Source organism: Photinus pyralis, unplaced genomic scaffold (assembly GCF_008802855.1).
Source record: "Photinus pyralis isolate 1611_PpyrPB1 unplaced genomic scaffold, Ppyr1.3 Ppyr1.4_LG1, whole genome shotgun sequence".
Lineage (NCBI taxonomy): Eukaryota > Metazoa > Arthropoda > Insecta > Coleoptera > Lampyridae > Photinus > Photinus pyralis.
Genome location: NW_022170249.1, coordinates 26,144,596 through 26,162,968, shown reverse-complemented (window position 1 = coordinate 26,162,968; position 18,373 = coordinate 26,144,596). Strand labels below are relative to the sequence as shown.

The 18,373-nt window shown below is 34.1% G+C and overlaps 3 protein-coding genes across 12 annotated transcripts; 1 reads left to right on the top strand and 2 right to left on the bottom strand.

Annotated features, from left to right (window-relative positions):
• Nucleotides 1-582: 582 nt before the first annotated feature.
• On the bottom strand, nucleotides 583-6,726 carry LOC116180807 (proton-coupled folate transporter-like). Of its 3 annotated transcripts, none has more exons than XM_031500937.1 (7): nucleotides 6,460-6,726; nucleotides 4,857-5,771; nucleotides 4,463-4,564; nucleotides 2,886-3,023; nucleotides 2,753-2,836; nucleotides 2,017-2,173; nucleotides 583-778 (listed from the first exon to the last, which is right to left on the bottom strand). In XM_031500937.1, exons 2-7 carry the CDS (start codon nucleotides 5,761-5,763, stop codon nucleotides 643-645), a joined length of 1,524 nt encoding a protein of 507 aa, XP_031356797.1. In that variant the 5' UTR covers nucleotides 5,764-5,771; nucleotides 6,460-6,726; the 3' UTR covers nucleotides 583-642. The 3 variants fall into 3 exon arrangements, 2 of the variants coding, with proteins under 2 accessions (XP_031356797.1, XP_031356806.1); XR_004147167.1 differs by lacking the exon at nucleotides 583-778 and adding an exon at nucleotides 2,557-2,700 and having other exon boundaries at nucleotides 2,068-2,173; XM_031500946.1 differs by lacking the exon at nucleotides 4,463-4,564.
• LOC116180845 lies at nucleotides 654-13,032 on the top strand. 8 transcript variants are annotated; one of them, XM_031501012.1, is made up of 8 exons: nucleotides 654-791; nucleotides 912-1,068; nucleotides 10,785-11,695; nucleotides 11,800-11,901; nucleotides 12,358-12,492; nucleotides 12,542-12,625; nucleotides 12,682-12,838; nucleotides 12,891-13,032. In XM_031501012.1, exons 2-8 carry the CDS (start codon nucleotides 1,058-1,060, stop codon nucleotides 12,928-12,930), a joined length of 1,440 nt encoding a protein of 479 aa, XP_031356872.1. In that variant the 5' UTR covers nucleotides 654-791; nucleotides 912-1,057; the 3' UTR covers nucleotides 12,931-13,032. The 8 variants fall into 8 exon arrangements, with proteins under 8 accessions (XP_031356872.1, XP_031356888.1, XP_031356919.1 ...); XM_031501028.1 differs by lacking the exon at nucleotides 912-1,068 and having other exon boundaries at nucleotides 692-791; XM_031501059.1 differs by lacking the exons at nucleotides 654-791; nucleotides 912-1,068 and adding an exon at nucleotides 8,211-8,279.
• A 3,810-nt stretch (nucleotides 13,033-16,842) lies between these two features.
• On the bottom strand, nucleotides 16,843-18,348 carry LOC116159209. The gene is made up of 6 exons (XM_031472157.1): nucleotides 18,207-18,348; nucleotides 18,102-18,156; nucleotides 17,836-17,891; nucleotides 17,550-17,659; nucleotides 17,294-17,347; nucleotides 16,843-17,125 (listed from the first exon to the last, which is right to left on the bottom strand). The coding sequence occupies exons 1-6, from the start codon at nucleotides 18,222-18,224 to the stop codon at nucleotides 17,092-17,094; spliced, it is 327 nt and encodes a 108-aa protein (XP_031328017.1). The 5' UTR covers nucleotides 18,225-18,348; the 3' UTR covers nucleotides 16,843-17,091.
• Nucleotides 18,349-18,373: the final 25 nt, after the last annotated feature.

Genomic DNA, 18,373 nt, shown 5'->3' with positions numbered 1-18,373 from the left:
GATGCCGCCGTGAAGAGACCAAGTCTCGTCTCGTAGACGAGACGAGACTGACCATGAGCACAGACCATACCATGAGTCTCGGCGAGCGTGTCGACGAGACTCTCGTTTGGTCTCGAAGTCTTTTTTCTATTTATTTGTACTGTTTTTTTAAATGTTTAATCAGGAGAATCCATTCAAGTAGCACGAATAATTTTGTCTAATATGACGTGTACAAAATTTAGTGCCAATCGGTTCAGCCGTTTAGCCGGAAATGAGAGTACAGGCGGACCGACAGATCGACATCATCGAAATATTGTTTGATACCGGATTCCTGGTGCTTCCAAACGTGCATTTCCATCAAAAAAGTGGGTGGTCATTTTTTACCTCAATGCAATACCTCCCTTACTAACGTGCGGGTAGTAAAAAATTACTTACAGGTAATTGATTCGGTCCTGTGCTTTATCTGAAATCCCAAAATTGAGAATGAGGCATTGCCACTTTACTAATAAAAAAGTTTTTGTTAATCATTTTTATAAGAACGATCGCACAAAGAAACTATAAAATGTAAAATATAAGGTACCTATAGGTATGTATAAAATAAAAAATGTGTGAGTGACCTTTTATTCATATCACAGTTTAGTAGAAACAATTTATATCATATATTTATGTTCCAGCAACCATTTGTGGAAGACTTTGAGGACTTTGGTATACTTTTGGAGTTTCGTCTAATGCGTAATGTTCGATTCCACCGCTATGCACTTCCGACACAAACCGTTCGTTCCTTTTGGAGTACAGCCAGCTTAAATTGTGAAGTAATGTTAAACTTTTTAATTATAGCCCAACCCAGCATACATTAGATATTAGACGGTCCCAGAATTGGATGTAGAAAGGAGTACAGTCTGCAGTAATAGTAACTATACCTGTTTTTTTAGGGGTTAGTTTAATACTGATGACCGTCTGCCTCTCACTCGACAATTCTGGATGTACATTGGTCGCAGTTATTAAAACAAGACTAGGATTATCATTGCCGAGGTTAATGTTAAATTCGATACTATAGTCCAACTGAAGTACGGGTCTTATGGGAATACAGTAAGTGCTTACTATTCTTATAGAATAAGAGAACAGTACTGGACAATTAATACAAGCAATTTAAGTCAGGTACACTTGGCAAAATGGTTACAATGACAACGGTATTTGTAGATGAGTAAAGATAGTAAGACATTTAGACCCTAACAGCACTCCCTTTATTCCCATAATTTGAACCCAATACAATCAAGGAATCAGGGGCGGACTGACCCGGGGGGGCGGGTGGCGGTTGCCATCTGGCCTGTAGATCATAATGGACCGTTGGAAATTTATAAGTATGTGCTGTATTAAGTTTCTTGCACTATTAATAAATTATTAACACGTTTCTCTAATTGGGGTTGATGTTAGGTTGTTAAAAAATTCTGTTTTAATTGAAGTGTTTTACAATGAATTTATCATTTTTTTGTCGTAGCATGAAAGTGCTGAAATACAATGATAGGCGACGCACCTCGTGTGGATTGTACATTTTGTTACTTTTAATTATCAGCTGCAATTTAAAAAAAACTGTATGGTAATTTTCTATAAGAAAACTTTTTTTCCGGGTCGATCTGAGACAATTTTTTCTTCGGGGCTCAAAATTATTAACACGTTTGTCTAATTCGGGTTGATATTAGGTTGTTAAAAAACTCTGTTTTAATTGAAGTGTTTTAGAATGAATTTATCATTTCTTGTCGTAGCATGAAAGTGCTGAAATACAATGATAGGCGACGCACCTCGTGTGGATTGTATATTTTGTTACTTTTAATTATCAGCTGCAATTTTAAAAAGAACTGTATGGTAATTGATGTTCGAGAAAGGAGTACTGTTTTTGTGGTGCACCTCAGAGCTAACCCCCCCCCCCGCGCCAATACTTTAATGGCCCGTAACCTATGCAATTCCACCTGGCCCTTAAGTACCCAGTCCGCCCCTGCAAGGAATGTAGAACGTTATAAGTACTACGTAGAAACTTACATGTACATTATTATCGGCGGGATGGTAAGACAAGACCCGACGACAAAAAAGGTTCCTGGGAAAATCTGAATGGTAGACTTATAGAGCGCACTAAAGGCAGGTCCATATATCAAAGTTGTAATTGCTTCCGCCATCCCGAATAAGGAATTCACTTTACCTTAAAACAGTCAGAGTTAGGAAAATATTTTCAAAACTGATTTATGTAATGAACAGTGGAACATAAAATGTTGGTGCGAATTCAGAAACTTTGCACTCTACTTCGGTCTGTCAGTCTGTATATTTTCAAAAATTCGAAAAGTTCAATCTCTATACTATGCTATCTTCTAAATGAAAAAATCATTATTATTAAGAAGCGAAATATTTGATACGTCCTATCTTAGTGAAACAGGATTTTCTGCTGTCGCCGTTGTGTAAAAACTGACTGAACTCTATAAACTTTAAAATTGATATTCTGAAGGATAAATGATGATGATGCGATGTATGAATTCTCCATTTTAGGTGAGCCCGGTGCTGGTTATGATTGAGGGTAACGATACTTACCCTCAATAAAATCATGATGAATTGAAAATTTCCAACCCCTTAATGTCGCCTTTTCCAACGACAGTAATCATTAAAATATAGTGTCATGTTATTCAGCAACTTGGAATGATTTCATCAAATAGTAATTAAACTAAGATCTCTTTTCTGTTTTATTTTTTCAGTTTATCAGTATATTTTCCATTGCATATTTGCTTACCTAAATCTTGATCCAAGACAAGCTTTGTAATTATCGATCTGGATGCAGCAAATGCGGTACCATTGAATACCTCTGCAAGCGTTCCTATAATTATATCGTAAAAAGGTATAGTTTATTGAAATACTACTTATACCCAAATAAAATACTAAAGTCGTCTGTGCGAAGATGTATACTATTCCACCACCGATTTTGCTAACGCTCGAAATAATACCTAAGATCGCATCATCGAATTTTAACCATTTCGAAAATATTAATATCGCGAAGGAGTTCCCTAAAACATACACCTAGACAATGAATTCTCTGTGGTACGGTACGCCCAATTTTGGAATAAATGCACTATTTTTTAGCAAATGAATGTCATCTATTAATAGAAGTCTTTAAAATTGTAAAAAGAACATTAATTTGTCCAAAAATAGATCATATAAATTCAAAACTCAATATAAAAAGAGTTTAACGACGTAGGTATATACGTACGACTGGAGGGCGGTTTGTTTAGTTAACTTTTAGAAAACCCCCTTTAATAAGTTTATGTGACAATGCTTCCAGAAACAAACAAATTAAAAAATTCACCTTTTTATAACATTAAGATTTCTTTTTCTTGTCTTTTCTTCTTAATTATTGGACTTAGGGCAGCTTTGATTTTTCTCCGTCAAGGGCTATAGGTAAATCGTAAAGTTGTAGAGTGAGGTAGGTATACAGGGTGGTGACTTGCGTAACGCATCATAGGGAATTCAATGTAAAATTCATAACATGCGATTATTGGCTCCCCAAATTATTTTAGAGCAAAAATGTATTAAGGTTTTTTTGTAGAAAAAATTTTTTTACGCCAATCAACCGTATTAGTTTTCAATTTTTTGCATAATAAAGACGGAAAATTGGAAAAATAAAACCCCCATCTTTTTCAATAATCTGTGATGCCATGGAATTTTATAATACAAAAACTACGCCAACATCCGTCATGCCATGGAATGTCTGCTATAAAACAAATCAAATTCTATCAAAAAGTATTATATTTAGAACATGGAATTAAACATAAAGAAAGACCAAATTACTAAAAACGGTTTCCTAATATAACAATTTACAATAAATGTTCGAATAATAATTCACAATTAACTGCAAGACAGTAACCAAGTCGATCATAAAATTCATTTCGAACTGCTGCTAATTGACAACTGGATATCTTTTTGTTTTAGAAAATTCCATGGCATCGCAGATTATTGAAAAAGATGCGGGTTTTATTTTTCCAATTTTCCGTCTTTATTATGCAAAAAATTGAAAACTAATACGGTTGATTGACGTAAAAATTTTTTTCTACAAAAAACCTTAATACATTTGTGCTCTAAAATAATTTGGGGAGCCAATAATCGCATGTTATGAATTTTACATTGAAATCCCTATGATGCGTTACGCAAGTCACCACCCTGTATATCAGGTCAAGTTTTCTTGTTCTTATATCATTAATATAGCAAAATAATTTCTATACAGGGAACCAATTCAATTAAAAATTGAAAGTTCAGATTATTTAGGTAAAGAAAAGGATGATCAACCTTTAATTGCAAAAACTTATTGGTCGTGTCTAATTTTCATATTTAAAAGCTCGATTCAACTCTCAAATCGATAAAAAAACTTAATGAGAGACGTATTAACTCCTCCATTTGGCTCGGTATCAAGTCGCACACATTTACATGACATACCTAATACTGTACTTACCAACAAGATGCGCTACTGAATAGATGCCAGTAAAAAGGCTGTAATCAATTTCGCTCCAACTAAATTTTAATCTTGTGTACAAATAAAGTACTGTTTCTTCCCCTAACAATTTCAAATTGGTAAGTTTCTTAAAAAAATGTATAACATGGGAAATTGATCCCTATGGCCAGTAGGGAAAAATTTCCGTGTTACCAAGTGCTTCGTAAGTGAGCGCATAAAGTTCCACCGCCTTTTCCATCCATACAAAATGCACAAGAGGTAAATAATTAAGCTAATGGTTCACGATTGAATCAAATAACTGCAGCTACCTGATACATTTTAATTGAATGCATTTGAGTTCCTTTCCTTAGTGGTAAAAGGGGAAACTTTATGCTGCCTGCATGAAGAAAATTACCTTGACCTGGTCCCAGAACTAAAATAGCCAAAATTAGAATTAAATAAATCTGTTTCGATTGAGCTGCACGACGTCTATTCCACAAGAAGTTGAATGTGGTCAGAGTTTGTTTCACATTGACCATATCCTTCACACGTGCACATTTAGAAAGTGGTCCCGGCCGATTGCACGGCGCTTCATTAATTCCATAGTATGCATACAGTCCTCCTAATGCATACATTATTAAAGACGATACGAAGACACCATAAAATCCTATTAAAGTGTACACAATTCCGCTACAAGCATATCCTACTGTTGTGCTTATTCCGTATAAAATATGTATGACTCCAAGTCTAAACGTTCTGTCTTCTATACTACTGATGGAGGCAACGTAGGTGAATACACCAAGCAGTAACATATTGATACCTCCCGTAATCGCGGTGGGAAGCACTTCAACCACCGTGTTTACTTCCATCGGCAGTTCGTAAAAGAAAAAAGTACATAAAATAAAACCGACATTGGTAATTACTTCACCGGCCATAGGCAGGAGCATCAACACCTTTCGAGTATTATGCCGGTCACTCCAAGATCCCAACAAGGGTAGCAAGATCGCGGGGAAAACACTGAAGATAACATTTTTCCAAACGTATGCAGACGCAACAACCTTTTGCACAGCGATCTCGTCAACTTTATCGTAAGCGTCATCGATATGCTGATGGATCGCATCACATACCGAAGTGTTCAGGTTAAGATTCACGCGACAGGCCTTTTCTAAACTTAAATTTTGTATCGTTAACGCCGACATGGAATAAGGTAAACAAAAACATATCAAGAATGGTTCGACGGTTATGCCCCTTCTTAGTTTGTGGATTCGCTGACGAATAGTTCCTTTTCGTGGAGGTTTGCTTGCTTCTACTTCTAATTCCATATTGATTTCTGAAAAAAGGGACTAATAAAGGGTAAATTATTAGTATATGCAATGCAATATGGTACCGGCGCGCCGACCATCTTCCAGCCAATGATGTCAGTGAAGATCGAAAACAGAACAATGCTAAAAGATGCGTTTCATCATCTTGTAATATGTGGCATAATTGGTATTAAAAAAAGTTACTAACTACTTCCATACGTTCGGGTCACGGCCTTCAATCAGAATGGGAATTATTGGCCCCCCAGATGTACTCTGCACGGACCGACTATAGACTTTGATGTGAAACTGAAATTGGGCCCCCAAAGAGGTGTACTCTGCACCGACCGGCGACAAAGTTATGACAATGTGACTCTATGATGATTTCTAGTTCTTGGTTTAATTTATTTCTTCGAGATCCACCCGAAGGTATCCCCTTGTAAAATATGACCCAATAAGCGATTTCTCTTATACGATAAATGATATAAATATTTAACTAGATAATAAGATAACCTATAGCTATACCCTCCCTGCAATATGCTGACTTTACTTTGAACATATTGTATACATGTGCTATCTTGTGGACGTTTAAATTATTACCTAAATATTATCAAATGATAAATCGCGTCGAGATCAAATTCGCAGTCGAATGTGTATGTACACAATACCAGTACCATATTTTGCATTGCATAATAAATAAAATTAGAAAGTGCTACTTACGTTCAAAATGTTAGTTCCGAAAGTGAATATTTTGTCATCAATTACAGAAGTCGTACCTACTACACGAGATCGCACTAACGAAAAAAAGCTTTATCAAATGAATATATTCTATCAGTGTCTAGATTCCACGTTTTGAAGGATATACGGAACTGTTCTGTTGCCATTTTTATTATACAACAAAGCTAGCATCAACAAAAATTCTTTAAGGAAGTCCGAATTAGTTGTTCATCTACTCTAGTCTTCAAAATGAACTATATAACAATTACAATTTCGTAATGGTTTGATTTGTGTTAAATAGTAAATGTATGTACAGTCTAGCGAGTGATAACCTTGGAGATAAGTACCATTGAATGTTGTTTAGTAGGTACTTACTACCTTTTCTACCTAGAAAATGTATGTGTTATATAACTGCATAAAAATAGTAGGAAATATTAATTTATGTGAACAATTATAAATTAACAGACCGAGGTATTAGTCTAACGAGGAACAAGTTGCCTGAAGATGTAATGAGCTATTGCCAACACAGCAATAATTATCATTATCAATGTATACTATAAATATAGAAAATAAATAAGTAGTACCGTTGAGTAAACTGATTTCGTTATGGTTTGGTAATACATAACAAGAACAACACGCGTGATAAGATTATGATTCTTTATTACCTCTTATACAGTGTCATCGAAAAAGGTGGACTCGATTTTAATTTATTAAATTGTAACAGTATTAACGGATCGATTTCAACGAAACTAATGTTTTTTTCCGAATATTTTTAGAACCCTCTCAAAACCTCTAGAAAATCATGCGAACCATTAGAATCTTCAAAACCTTTAGATTCATTATAGATTAGAATTTCTACAGAACATTTCTTGGGAGGTTTGAAACCTTTAGACTCTTCAGAACTCTCAGAATTCTTATCTATAATCTTCGTAGAACTTTCTGTAATTTTCGTAGAATCATCTTCCTTGCAATTTAATATTGCGGGGACTATGAAGATCGAATTTTTTACGTCACGAAATTAGACGATACTATAATACAATACGACAAAATAATAAAAAATAAGTATACAAAAATAAAAATCTATAAAAAGTAAGGACATGTTTTATATCGTGCATTTGAAATAAGAATGACAGATGTCATTAAAATGCACACTCATCTGTTTCACTTTATCTACCCTTACGGTTATAAAATAAAGAAATTAAATTAGCCTTATGGACCGCCAATGGTTTAACTCTACACAGACAAGAAATAATACAATTTATCTCAAACCATTTACAGTTTATTCTACCCATCGCCCGCATAAAATTACAATTAAACATCATGCCCTAGACAATTATCAAGAGCACATACAGGCAGCCAGCATGTCAATAGACGATTGGCCCATTAACACTAACAGCTGTTGACTGCCCGCCAAAATATATATTAAAAAAGAACCGATTCGAGAAATTCCACAACACTTGGTCATCGATTCCTAGCTGGAGGAGATTAACGTTCAATTTTCAGCAAAATGAAGGTCAAATTAGCTGTGAGAGTGAATACTTAGGGTTTTACTATTGTAATCTTTATTACACAATCGATTATATACTTTATAATTTTATTTTGAATGTTACATAAACCCAAATTATGAAAACGAGGTTAGTACCTTACTTTGTGTGTGGAGGAATATAAATCACTATACTCAACCATTTTGTATTTTTGAATTTCATTATCGACAAGATCGATTAGTGATTTCCTATGTTAATGTATGTATGGGTCCGACGCAAGCAGCTTTTCTAGGTCAAAGGACAATAAAAAATTAATGTTATCCAAGCGAGAATAATAAGGTAAGTTTAAATATTTTTGTTCGATTAAGCTAATCGGTGATTTATTTTGGGTGTTCCAAATGTTTTTTATCAGGATCTACCATGCGTAAAAGGGTATAGTTAATTCATGCACGTCTACCTAATTATTATAAAAATCTATAAATCATTTGACCAATTTGTTCTGAGTTTTGATCAATATACAATTATAATTTGCTACTTAGGAGTTATTACTTGCTGGACAGTACAAAGTCAAAGAACCCCATTTGTAGTCAAATTTCAGCTAACGAACAGGAGATCTTTTGTGTAAGCCAGGAGAGTGAAAAGGTAGCATTTAATAGCTAACCGAAACACTAGCCAAAACGCTAGTCGGAGGCATAATTATTTTTATGATACAGTTTTCTGGTTGTTATTTTACATTTAATTAAAAAAAACAGACGCAATTGTCATTTACTTGCTGTTCGATAAACCTGTTTACATAATTAGTTCTCGATTATTATACATGGTCTGTACTCTGTTGTGTTTAATAATGAAGAAAATATGTAAAACTGAAAAGGATGATAGAAATATACCTACCTACCTGGAATGTATACTATTGGTGGTCTAACAACTATTTGCAATAACATTGAAATACAAATTGACACCAGAGATTAGTTTGGTTCAATTAAGCGGAATCGACTGTATTTAAGAAATGATATTCTTACAAGATGGCCGCTTCATAAAAAATAGTCATAATTCATAATCTCAATTTATTACATTTTATACTTCTGGGACAGACCATAACTAAGTTTATCATGTAGGTACGAAATGTAGGTAGCAAAAAAATGCAACAATTCTGAGGCATTAAAGGGAAGGCAAACCCTAGGGCCAACCTTAATTACATACTAGTTATGTATATAACTATTGCAAATTACCTAGTCATAATTAAAGAATCAAGAATAAAAATATTGTTTACTTTTCATAAAAACTGTTGTTCATATGAGTTTCAAAATTGTGCCAAGAATCGATTTGAAATAATTTCAATGTCACTTTTCTTTGAGGTATAACAATTTTATCTTGGGACGCAATTGTTTCACCTCCATTAACAATAGTAAAGTCACCATTTTTAAGACAGAACTGTCCCACTTAATTATCCTGAACGCAAGTGTCTTGGCACTTTAATTAATTGGCATAATTTACTTTGACACATTCAAATCAGGCGACTTTGGAAAAACTCTTTCACCCTTGAACTCACAAACCCAGGGGTTGTCGTTGGCCATATACAAGTAGCAATTAGAAATTTATGTATTGTACTATAAATATAAACCTAAATCCATTATTTGAAATCAGTATTTTGAACGCAATCTATACACTTAAAGTTTTATAAAATAATACATTATTTAAATACGAGGTCGTGGGAAACGATTTGAAGACAATTCAAAGCGTTGTTTCTTTGAGAATGTATCAAAAACATGCACCATGTTCATAAATGAAAATGTATCGTTCAGTGCAAATTTAGCTACAAACTCAAAACTAAGTTTGTGTTGTTACCAGCGCAATAAAGTAAAAAGTGTTGTATTTTGCACAACTATAGAGAGCATATTTTGTGTATAGTTTTAACTTTCGGTCAACATTTTGACTACTCCCAAACCAAGAACCATGAGTTGTGGGCAATGAAATATTATAAGTAATTTCATGACAGAGAAAGTACAAGGTGTAGGCATAGAAATTATTCCTCCCTACGAGCAACTGAATCACTGAATCAGTCTAGTGTGTTTTAGGTTTTCTCTAGATATGATGAGTGTTATTTTGAAAGTGGTTTTATGTTTTGGTATTTAACTTTCTACATTCTACGGAACATTTATTCAGATGGGTAAGCTATTTGGTAACAAAACTTATTTATAAATTGTACGCTATAAATTAAATAGTCAGCGGTACTAAGGTACTTTTTTTATAAAGTAGTAGGTACCATTGTTTAAATACTTTGCCATGTACATATAGGTAGGTACACAAAGTCGATATACAAAGAAGCATCGTACTAGCTTTCCTTTTAGCATTACAAGAAATTGTACTGCGAGGCGTCGGATTTTGTCTTATCTAAGTGAAAGTTGAATGTTCTAACGCGTTTATTTCAATAAGAACATAATTTGTACCAAACCAGTTTTCCAACTAAACGACTCTTCTATAATGAGAAAGCGTACGTTAAAGAGTATAGGTACAGTCCTGGTACAATTGAAAATATCTATTTTTGCGGAATTTAGTATGTTAATTACCTGCCTATTTAGAATGAAGGTCAGTTTAACTTTGCGAATATGCTCAAGGCAGATTATAAATAAAAGTGTACGAAAGGTGTCTGTGAATAAAATGATCACATCCGATTATCCAAGATAGGCATAGGTATTGCCTGCATTCTTGGACTTTCTTCGTTTTGGAGTGGAAGACCGTGAGTCAACATCATTAGTCGTTATCTATGCACAACAACAATGTTATTACTTATTACTAGTATACACATGAAGTATCAGCCATCAGTTCAACTAAATATCTTTTCAGGAATATGGAACTGCAAGTGGGTGCTCAGAAGTTTTCGAAAATATCTGCCATAAAGGATACAATTTGCAAAATATGGAATGGGATTTCTGTCGAACCGGTGTTAATCTTGTTTGCGTTACCATTTTGGATGTCTTCACTTACAATTCAAAATTTAAGTTTGGAAAAAGCGTGCCGGGTCAATCTCAATATGGAACTGTCTACGTGCGATGCAATTGAAAGACATAATACTACGGGTTATAATGACACGGACGAAATCACCGTGCACAAAGTCGTTGCCTCGGCATACGTTTGGAAAAACATTATTCAGAGCGTATTTCCCGCAATTTTACTACCACTATTTGGATCTTGGAGTGACCGACAGAAAACTATGAAAGTGCTGATGATACTACCTATTATTGGGGAAATTGTGATGAACATTGGACTAATACTATGTACATTCTTTTTCTACGAATTGCCCATGGAAGTCAATGTGTTGGTTGAGGTTCTTCCGACTGCTATTACGGGAGGCTCAAACATGATACTGCTCGGTGTATTTACATACGTCACGTCGGTTTGTGACACCAAAAACCGAACACTAAGAATTGGAATTATTCATACCACATGGTTTGTATGTATAACAATAGGAAATTCATTAAGTGGAGTGATGTACAAATTAATTGGATTTTATGGAATCTTCGCATTATCTCTGGTTGGTTACGCGTTGGCAGGACTTTATGCGCACTTTTTGGTCAGTGAAATCTCGTCCGGTGACGAAAAGCAATTGACGACGGTTCAACATATAAAAGATATTTTAAATGTTAAGCAAACCATGTACAGTTTCAAGTTCTTAGTAACAGCAAAACAGAGTGGTCGACTAAAACAGATTTTGACGATAATGATTTTAGCTGTGCTGGTGCTAGGACCCTTTGCGGGTAAGTTAGTACCTACAGTCGGCACTTTCTATTTAATTGGAAGACATGGTCTAAAGCAGTTGCGCATGCGGTTCTATAAGTGTGTTATTTTTTGTAATTTCTAGGAGAATCGGCTGTGAGGTATTTATATGTACGATTTAAGTTTGGTTGGGGAGAAATCGACTTTAGTATCTTCACTACTTATTGCTGCATTGTTGCGTTTGTTGGTAAGTAGATCTACCAAGTACCACCTCCATTACAAATACAAATCAATGACCACTAAAAGTTACAGTTATTTTGATACTGCACTAAAAGCGCGTTCCCAACAGTCCGTAACAGTGTAACAATGTTAGCTTGCTTTTGACAGGGAGAGAAATGAATATTTAACAAAAATGAAATACTATCCTAAAAAGAATGTTTTAGGTGCTTAATAATAGGTAAATACAAATGATGGCATTCTATAAAAAACGTAGTACGAGCATTGAATTTATACGAGTATATAATAAAACGTTAATAATATATTAATTTTCCACATGCAAATTGTTCGAGTAGGTATGTTGATTGTCTATGTCATGGGGTCATTAAGTAAAACCCCAATAGTACCTCCAAATATTTCGAATTGCGGCAATATTTTGCCCCGTACACGTTATCTCATTCATCGTATACCAAATGCAATTTTTTAGGAAATATAATCGCTATAGCAACATTTAAATTGCTGAATTATGACGACGGTCTACTAGGAGCTCTTTCCAGCATAAGCAAAATTTGTGGGGGAATTATTTACGTACTCTCCACAACGCCATTGATGTTTTATTTGGGTAAGTGCACAGAAACAGGATAAACACATACTTTATTTCCTTACTTCAGCTGCAATAGCAGAGATATTTAATGGTACGGCATTCGTAGCTTCCCGATCAATAATTACGAAACTAGTTGACCAACAGGATTTGTGTAAGTTTGCCTAGGTAGGTAATAAGTTTTGGCTCTTTTAATTGCGATTTCCTCAGGTAAAGTTAATTCACTGTTTGGTTTCGCCGAATCTCTGACCGGTTTGATATGTGGACCGATGTATAGCGCCCTGTATAAAGGAACAATTAGCTATTTTCCTCAGGCTTTCTTTCTGGCAAGCATTTGTATTACTGTTCCGGCTGTTTTGTTGTACATGTGAGCGAAAAGGGTAGGTAATAATTCCGCATTGACGAATTTCTCATTTTAGGTGGCTATATTCAAAAAGAAATGTACGTTTCCAAGAATGAAGCAATCATAGCCGCCAATTATGGATATCGTTGTTTTATATTTTAACTCCTAGATATTTGTGTGATATTTTATATGTATATAATACAAAATCTGATATTTTACGATATTTCGTTTATCAGAGAAAGAGAAAATGGTAAAGTAAGTTGGTCAAAAAAACAATCCCCTTTACTACCAGTAACGAAATCGATTTGTTTTTCAATTCTATCTATAACGACAGAAAAGAGCGTCTAGGTACATTTTTTGGCTAAATTTACGAGCAGTCAAACCTATTTGTTTTGTTAAAGACGCAGTTCGTCATTTCTTTATAATAAATCCGTGCAGAAAAAGGCCTTTTTCTGCTTTTTCATTAAAAGTTAAAATTCTGTTTTTAGCAGTAGGTATAAACAATGGTCAAGGTACTAATTAGTTAAATTCTGATCAATATTCATCAACCGGAAGTGACTTTGTCGCCCGTTGTCTATATTGGTGCAGTCTATTTTTTTTATTAAGCTTGAAACTTCAGTCTAAACTGAATTACCTGTACCTCGACCTCAGTACATAGACAGCTAGTAGTGCAAAAAGCTCCTCAACACTTCTGCGAGTAAAGTCTGTTAGTATAAAATCGTATATACTCAGTCTTTGAATTAAAATAACTTAATCGTGAAGTCAATAAACTCTTTAACATTTGCAGGAGTAGAAGTTTACATTGTAACATTTTGTCTTGTTATTGACACTTTTTAAAAGAAAAATATCACTCACCCCTATATTGTATTTTTTGCAAGCGCGTTGATGCATTCTGTGCCTGTTCCACGAAAACGTTTTTCCACAATTATCACATTGTGTAGAGGAAGTCTGAAATAAAATCAATGTATTAGCTTGCTATATTTGCTTTCAAAGGAAATATTTTCAACTGGATGCTTGTTTTTAGATTTCATCAACCTATCCTCAGTGAATTTTACATAAGTAGAGACATAGAGTAAATAATATAGAGGTTCCATGCTGTGTAACTTTTTTTTGCCTTTTTTTGAGGCCCTCAAAAAAAATTGTCTCAGATCGACCCAATTTTTTCTTATAGAATGTGGCCTGTAGAATCCATAATTTCAAACAGTTTCAAGATTGGGCTGCTAGTTCAAAAGTTACAGCCCTTTGAATTTTCTTTAGAAATTGGTTTCTAGTCTATAACTTTTGATTGATTTATTTATAATTCCTTCGATATTGTATAGGAAGCGTCAAGTATAAGTATATGACAAAAAATTAATGAGACATTAAACTATGACAAACATTAGATACATAAAATAGACAATTCAACATACTACTTTTCATTACAAAATTTGAAATATTCGGCGATGCATGGAGTAAAACAATTTTCATTTAAGTTTTAAGTTGACATTTACGGTTACAGGAACTTTTTATATATTGCGGTAGAGTGTTATATATTTGTGGACCCAGGAACGCAGGAGAGTGTTGCGATACTTTTAATGCTGCTTTCGGGAGATACAGGTTGTCTTTTGTCCTGGTGTTGTGGTTGTGTATATCTTTAAGGTGTGATCATTCTTGTTTGCGAAGATATAGATACTAAGTTCATATATTAGCATACTTGGTAATGTTAATATTTGAAAACTTTTAAAAATTAGTCTACCTACATGACGTTGTACAACTAACGCCAGCAATTTGTCTTACAATCTTTTTTTGGGCAACTAATACCTTACTAGCGAACTATGAATGACCCCAATAACAAATTCCGTATCTACTCAAGCGCGAGGATATTTCGCTGTGGTAGAGGTTTATTATTTATGGGATTTATTATTTAAGCATTGGTCGAATTAGGCCGATGCCCAAAAATAATTGGAAATATGTACACAAAATCAAGGAATTGTCAACCAACGATAGATGAAGATTTAACTGGACTGTCTTAACACATAACGCGTCAATTGTTTGATTTTATAGATTGGGACAAAAGGATCAATAAAATGGTCAGTATGACAAACCGTTGAGTAAAAAAAACCCTTTACTTAAAACTCAACGTTTAAATCCATCGGATTTATGCGGGTTTTTTTGCAGGCGCGGATTTAAAGGGGGGCTCAGGGGGCGACCGCCCCCTCCTAGACAATCCTAGACAGTGGTAGTTACACAGGCGGTCACCTAGTGACTATTGGAAAAGACATATATTCCAATTCTTAATCGTATCATATTGAGTAGCATTTTTTCCTACGAATAAAACGATGTACGGCACACACAAGAAAACAAAAGGTGGAAACTGTCATGTCAGAGCTGTGCAAAGGAATTGGTACAAAAGGCTTGGAAAAACCTCAAGCTCTAAAAGAGATTGCAATTCTAAGGCTTCAAGCCTTTTCTAAAAACAGGGCTTTGGAATTTACGTCTAAAGCCTTTTCGCGTGTGCTTGGGGCTTTGGATTTCAGACAAAGAGCTTAAATTCCTTTTAAAAGAATTGAAATCACTTTTTCATTGAAAACTCCATTTTAAAGATGTAATTCCCTTTGAAGAGCTTCAATTCCTTTTTAATAGGCTTGAAACCCTTTTAAAAAGGCCCTTATAGGATTCCTTATATGCCTCCCACTCCCACATCATTTTTTATTTCCAATTTTTGTGAGCTTGCACTTTGCAGTACGTAGAACTGTTAGTGCGTGCGGTGTTGTTATTCTCTAATGGGATAAAGTGTAAGTATCTACCTTAACTAAATTATAATACAATTATGCACTAGCAAGCAAAGCAAACCAAAGCAGCACTTGTGCAAACTATTTATATTTATTACGTTACGGCTACTGGGTCCTGTATTCTCGTTATATCTTATTTTTTGTAAGAATAAAATTTTATTTTTTATAATGCACGTAACTTGTTAAGTAATTATTTGTTTGTTTGTTTGGTGGGACGAAATCTAGAAAGGCGAAGGAGTTAAGAACTTTAGTTCGTTCTTTAAAGGAGTTCGGTTTCCTTTCATAAAGCATTTCAATTTCTTTTGCGAAGGAATTCCATTCCTTTGCCAAGGATTTCAATTTCTTTTAATTCCAAATCCCAATTCCTTTTCCTAACGGATTTCAATTCATTTTTAAAAAGGATTTCAATTCAATTTCAAAGGGCTTTGAGCTTAAGGTTTCGTAACTTTAAGCCTTTTTTAAAGGGCTTTGGAATTTTAAGCCCTTTTTGTGCTAAGAGGAATTTGAGGGCTTTGGAATGAAGCCCATTGCAAAAGGGCTTTGCACAGCTCTGGAAACTGTTGGTTTCAACAAGATGGTGTACCTGCGCACAATGCTCTAATCGCATAAGGATACCTATATTGGACAAATTTCTTGAAAAGTAGAAAAAAATCGATTTGCGCCGACAAAAAGAAAGGTCGCAACTTAGCCATTTTCTGGTTTGTTCTTTTCTTACTTAATAAAGAATTACTTGTTTGTTTAATATATTATGCCAAAAATGTTCTATTTTTAAACGTATGTTTTTTTAAATATATTTACTTTAAAAATTGTATGCGCCCCTCCCTAGACCAAATCCTAAATCCGCCACTGTTTTTTGAAAGATAAAATGTATATTGGAATTACTTGTGGGTGTTGAATTTGAATACTATTAAAAGGCACAACATTCCATACAACTGTTGCAAATAATAGTTATTCTTAATAATAAATCATACTTAAACCGCATCGCCCAAAACTATATAGTTTTACAGGCAGCCGATTTTTCTTTTAAAATCAATTTGTGCATTTACTGTAGGGAAAGGTGAAATTTTCAGATTTCTCTGAACGTGCCAAAAAACGATATTTCACTTTATTAGCAAAAAACTGCCAATTATGCCAATATAATCGACAACATTAATTTCAATTCCATAAATAAAATATGCCAATTGATAATAATAGTCCAAAAGAATGCTTGATAGGCCACTTTTTATTGCCTATAACACCACAATATTTAAGAAAACACAAAATATAATAAATATTTATTTAAAATATATGTATATAATTCAGAATGTTAAGAAACAAATCAAAGTTGTAAGGCTCTGGATTCCTGCTCAGAAGATTGGTAGCTTCAAAACAGAAACTGTAGAGACTTAATTACTATACCACCAAGAAAATTAATTATGCCAAGTATCATTTTGAAATAAATGGCAAGAGCGTAGTGGAAATTGACGTCGGTCACTCTTGATCTGTAAGAATTATGTATCCGAAGATTTACCTATTTAAGTAACGCCAAGACACCGTGATTCTGAAACAAAGGCTTTATTAGTCAAGTAGAAAATAAAAGAAGACTATTGTAAAAGACAATGCATTCTCATAAGAATACCAATCAATCAGATCAACTCAGACTGGGGCGGTAAACAACAATAATCATATGCAGCATCTTACAGCAAATAATACAAAACTTCATAATCACCTGTAAAGCAAGTAGGAGACCAAAGTGTTGCAGTTTTTTCTTCCAAGTTCAATCCTACAATAAAAAATCAACTTTAGTAACAAGCAGAAGAGATTGTAAATGCAATAGAAATGAATAGTATTATCATACGAATAAACCAATCATCATACACAATCAGACTGGGGCGGTAAAGAAAATAATCATAAACACAATTGGAACATGGCAAAGGTTTGATTAAACAAAAGGATGAAAAAGACAAATAATTTATGGCTAGTACCTCAAAACGATTTTTAGTGTTTGAAGTGAAGTTCCTAGTTTCTTGAGATTGTCTTTCTCACGGTGGCAGTATAACGACACAATGCTGATCCGTTCCAACCTAGTTTCCACCTAAAATCAAAAATATACCATGTCATGTGTATGTCAGATACTAATATTACCAACAAAAGTTGGCAGACATCATACAAATATACCAATCAATCATACACACCTCAGACTGGGGCGGTAACGAAAATTAATCATACGTAATTTGAAAATTTATTCAAATAAAATAATACGCTAATTACCCAAGTTGATTTCGGCAGCTTCTCACACACCAGGTTGAAAGCATTTGATGAATATTCTGTAACAAAAAGGAACATTTGAGAATTTCATCATATGAAAAAAAAAATTGTCCCAGTTTTTCCTTTGATAGTCTTGGATAGCCAAGAAATCATACACAAAACTGACTCACTTTTCCCATCATGAGCACACAATTTTCTTACAGATACAGAAAACTGACGGCTTATTAGATGGGGTCAAGTCGTGACAAATTTAAATAAAAGCTAATTACCTGATTCCGTAATGGTGTTGAGTCTCCATACAAAATGGCTGGTAACATGCAAGCACTAAAAACAAAAAAAATTAGCAGAAGGTAAATTGAAAAGATATACATTACCATAAGTAATACTAACATCGTCTGCAGATCTTGGACTAAGAAAAGATTACTACAAATCTATCACAAAACCATTTTATTAAAATTATGAGTAACAAACTCAAATATAAAATATAATAAGTTATGATTTACAATGCAACTAACCTGTATAAAAGGTATAACAAAAGAAA

Coding starts and splice junctions, on each gene's coding strand:
- LOC116180845 (XM_031501004.1), top strand. CDS start 10,058: ATGTTTTGGTATTTAACTTTCTACATTCTACGGAACATTTATTCAGAT. Junction 11,696..11,799: donor GGTGCTAGGACCCTTTGCGG/GTAAGTTAGTAC, acceptor TGTAATTTCTAG/GAGAATCGGCTGTGAGGTAT. Junction 12,839..12,890: donor CCGGCTGTTTTGTTGTACAT/GTGAGCGAAAAG, acceptor TTCTCATTTTAG/GTGGCTATATTCAAAAAGAA.
- LOC116159209 (XM_031472157.1), bottom strand. Junction 17,892..18,101: donor CAACACCATTACGGAATCAG/GTAATTAGCTTT, acceptor TTTTTGTTACAG/AATATTCATCAAATGCTTTC. Junction 17,660..17,835: donor AGCTGCCGAAATCAACTTGG/GTAATTAGCGTA, acceptor TTTTGATTTTAG/GTGGAAACTAGGTTGGAACG.
- LOC116180807 (XM_031500937.1), bottom strand. CDS start 5,763: ATGGAATTAGAAGTAGAAGCAAGCAAACCTCCACGAAAAGGAACTATT. Junction 2,837..2,885: donor GACTTTAGTATTTTATTTGG/GTATAAGTAGTA, acceptor ATATAATTATAG/GAACGCTTGCAGAGGTATTC. Junction 2,174..2,752: donor TGTCTTGGATCAAGATTTAG/GTAAGCAAATAT, acceptor GACTGTTTTAAG/GTAAAGTGAATTCCTTATTC.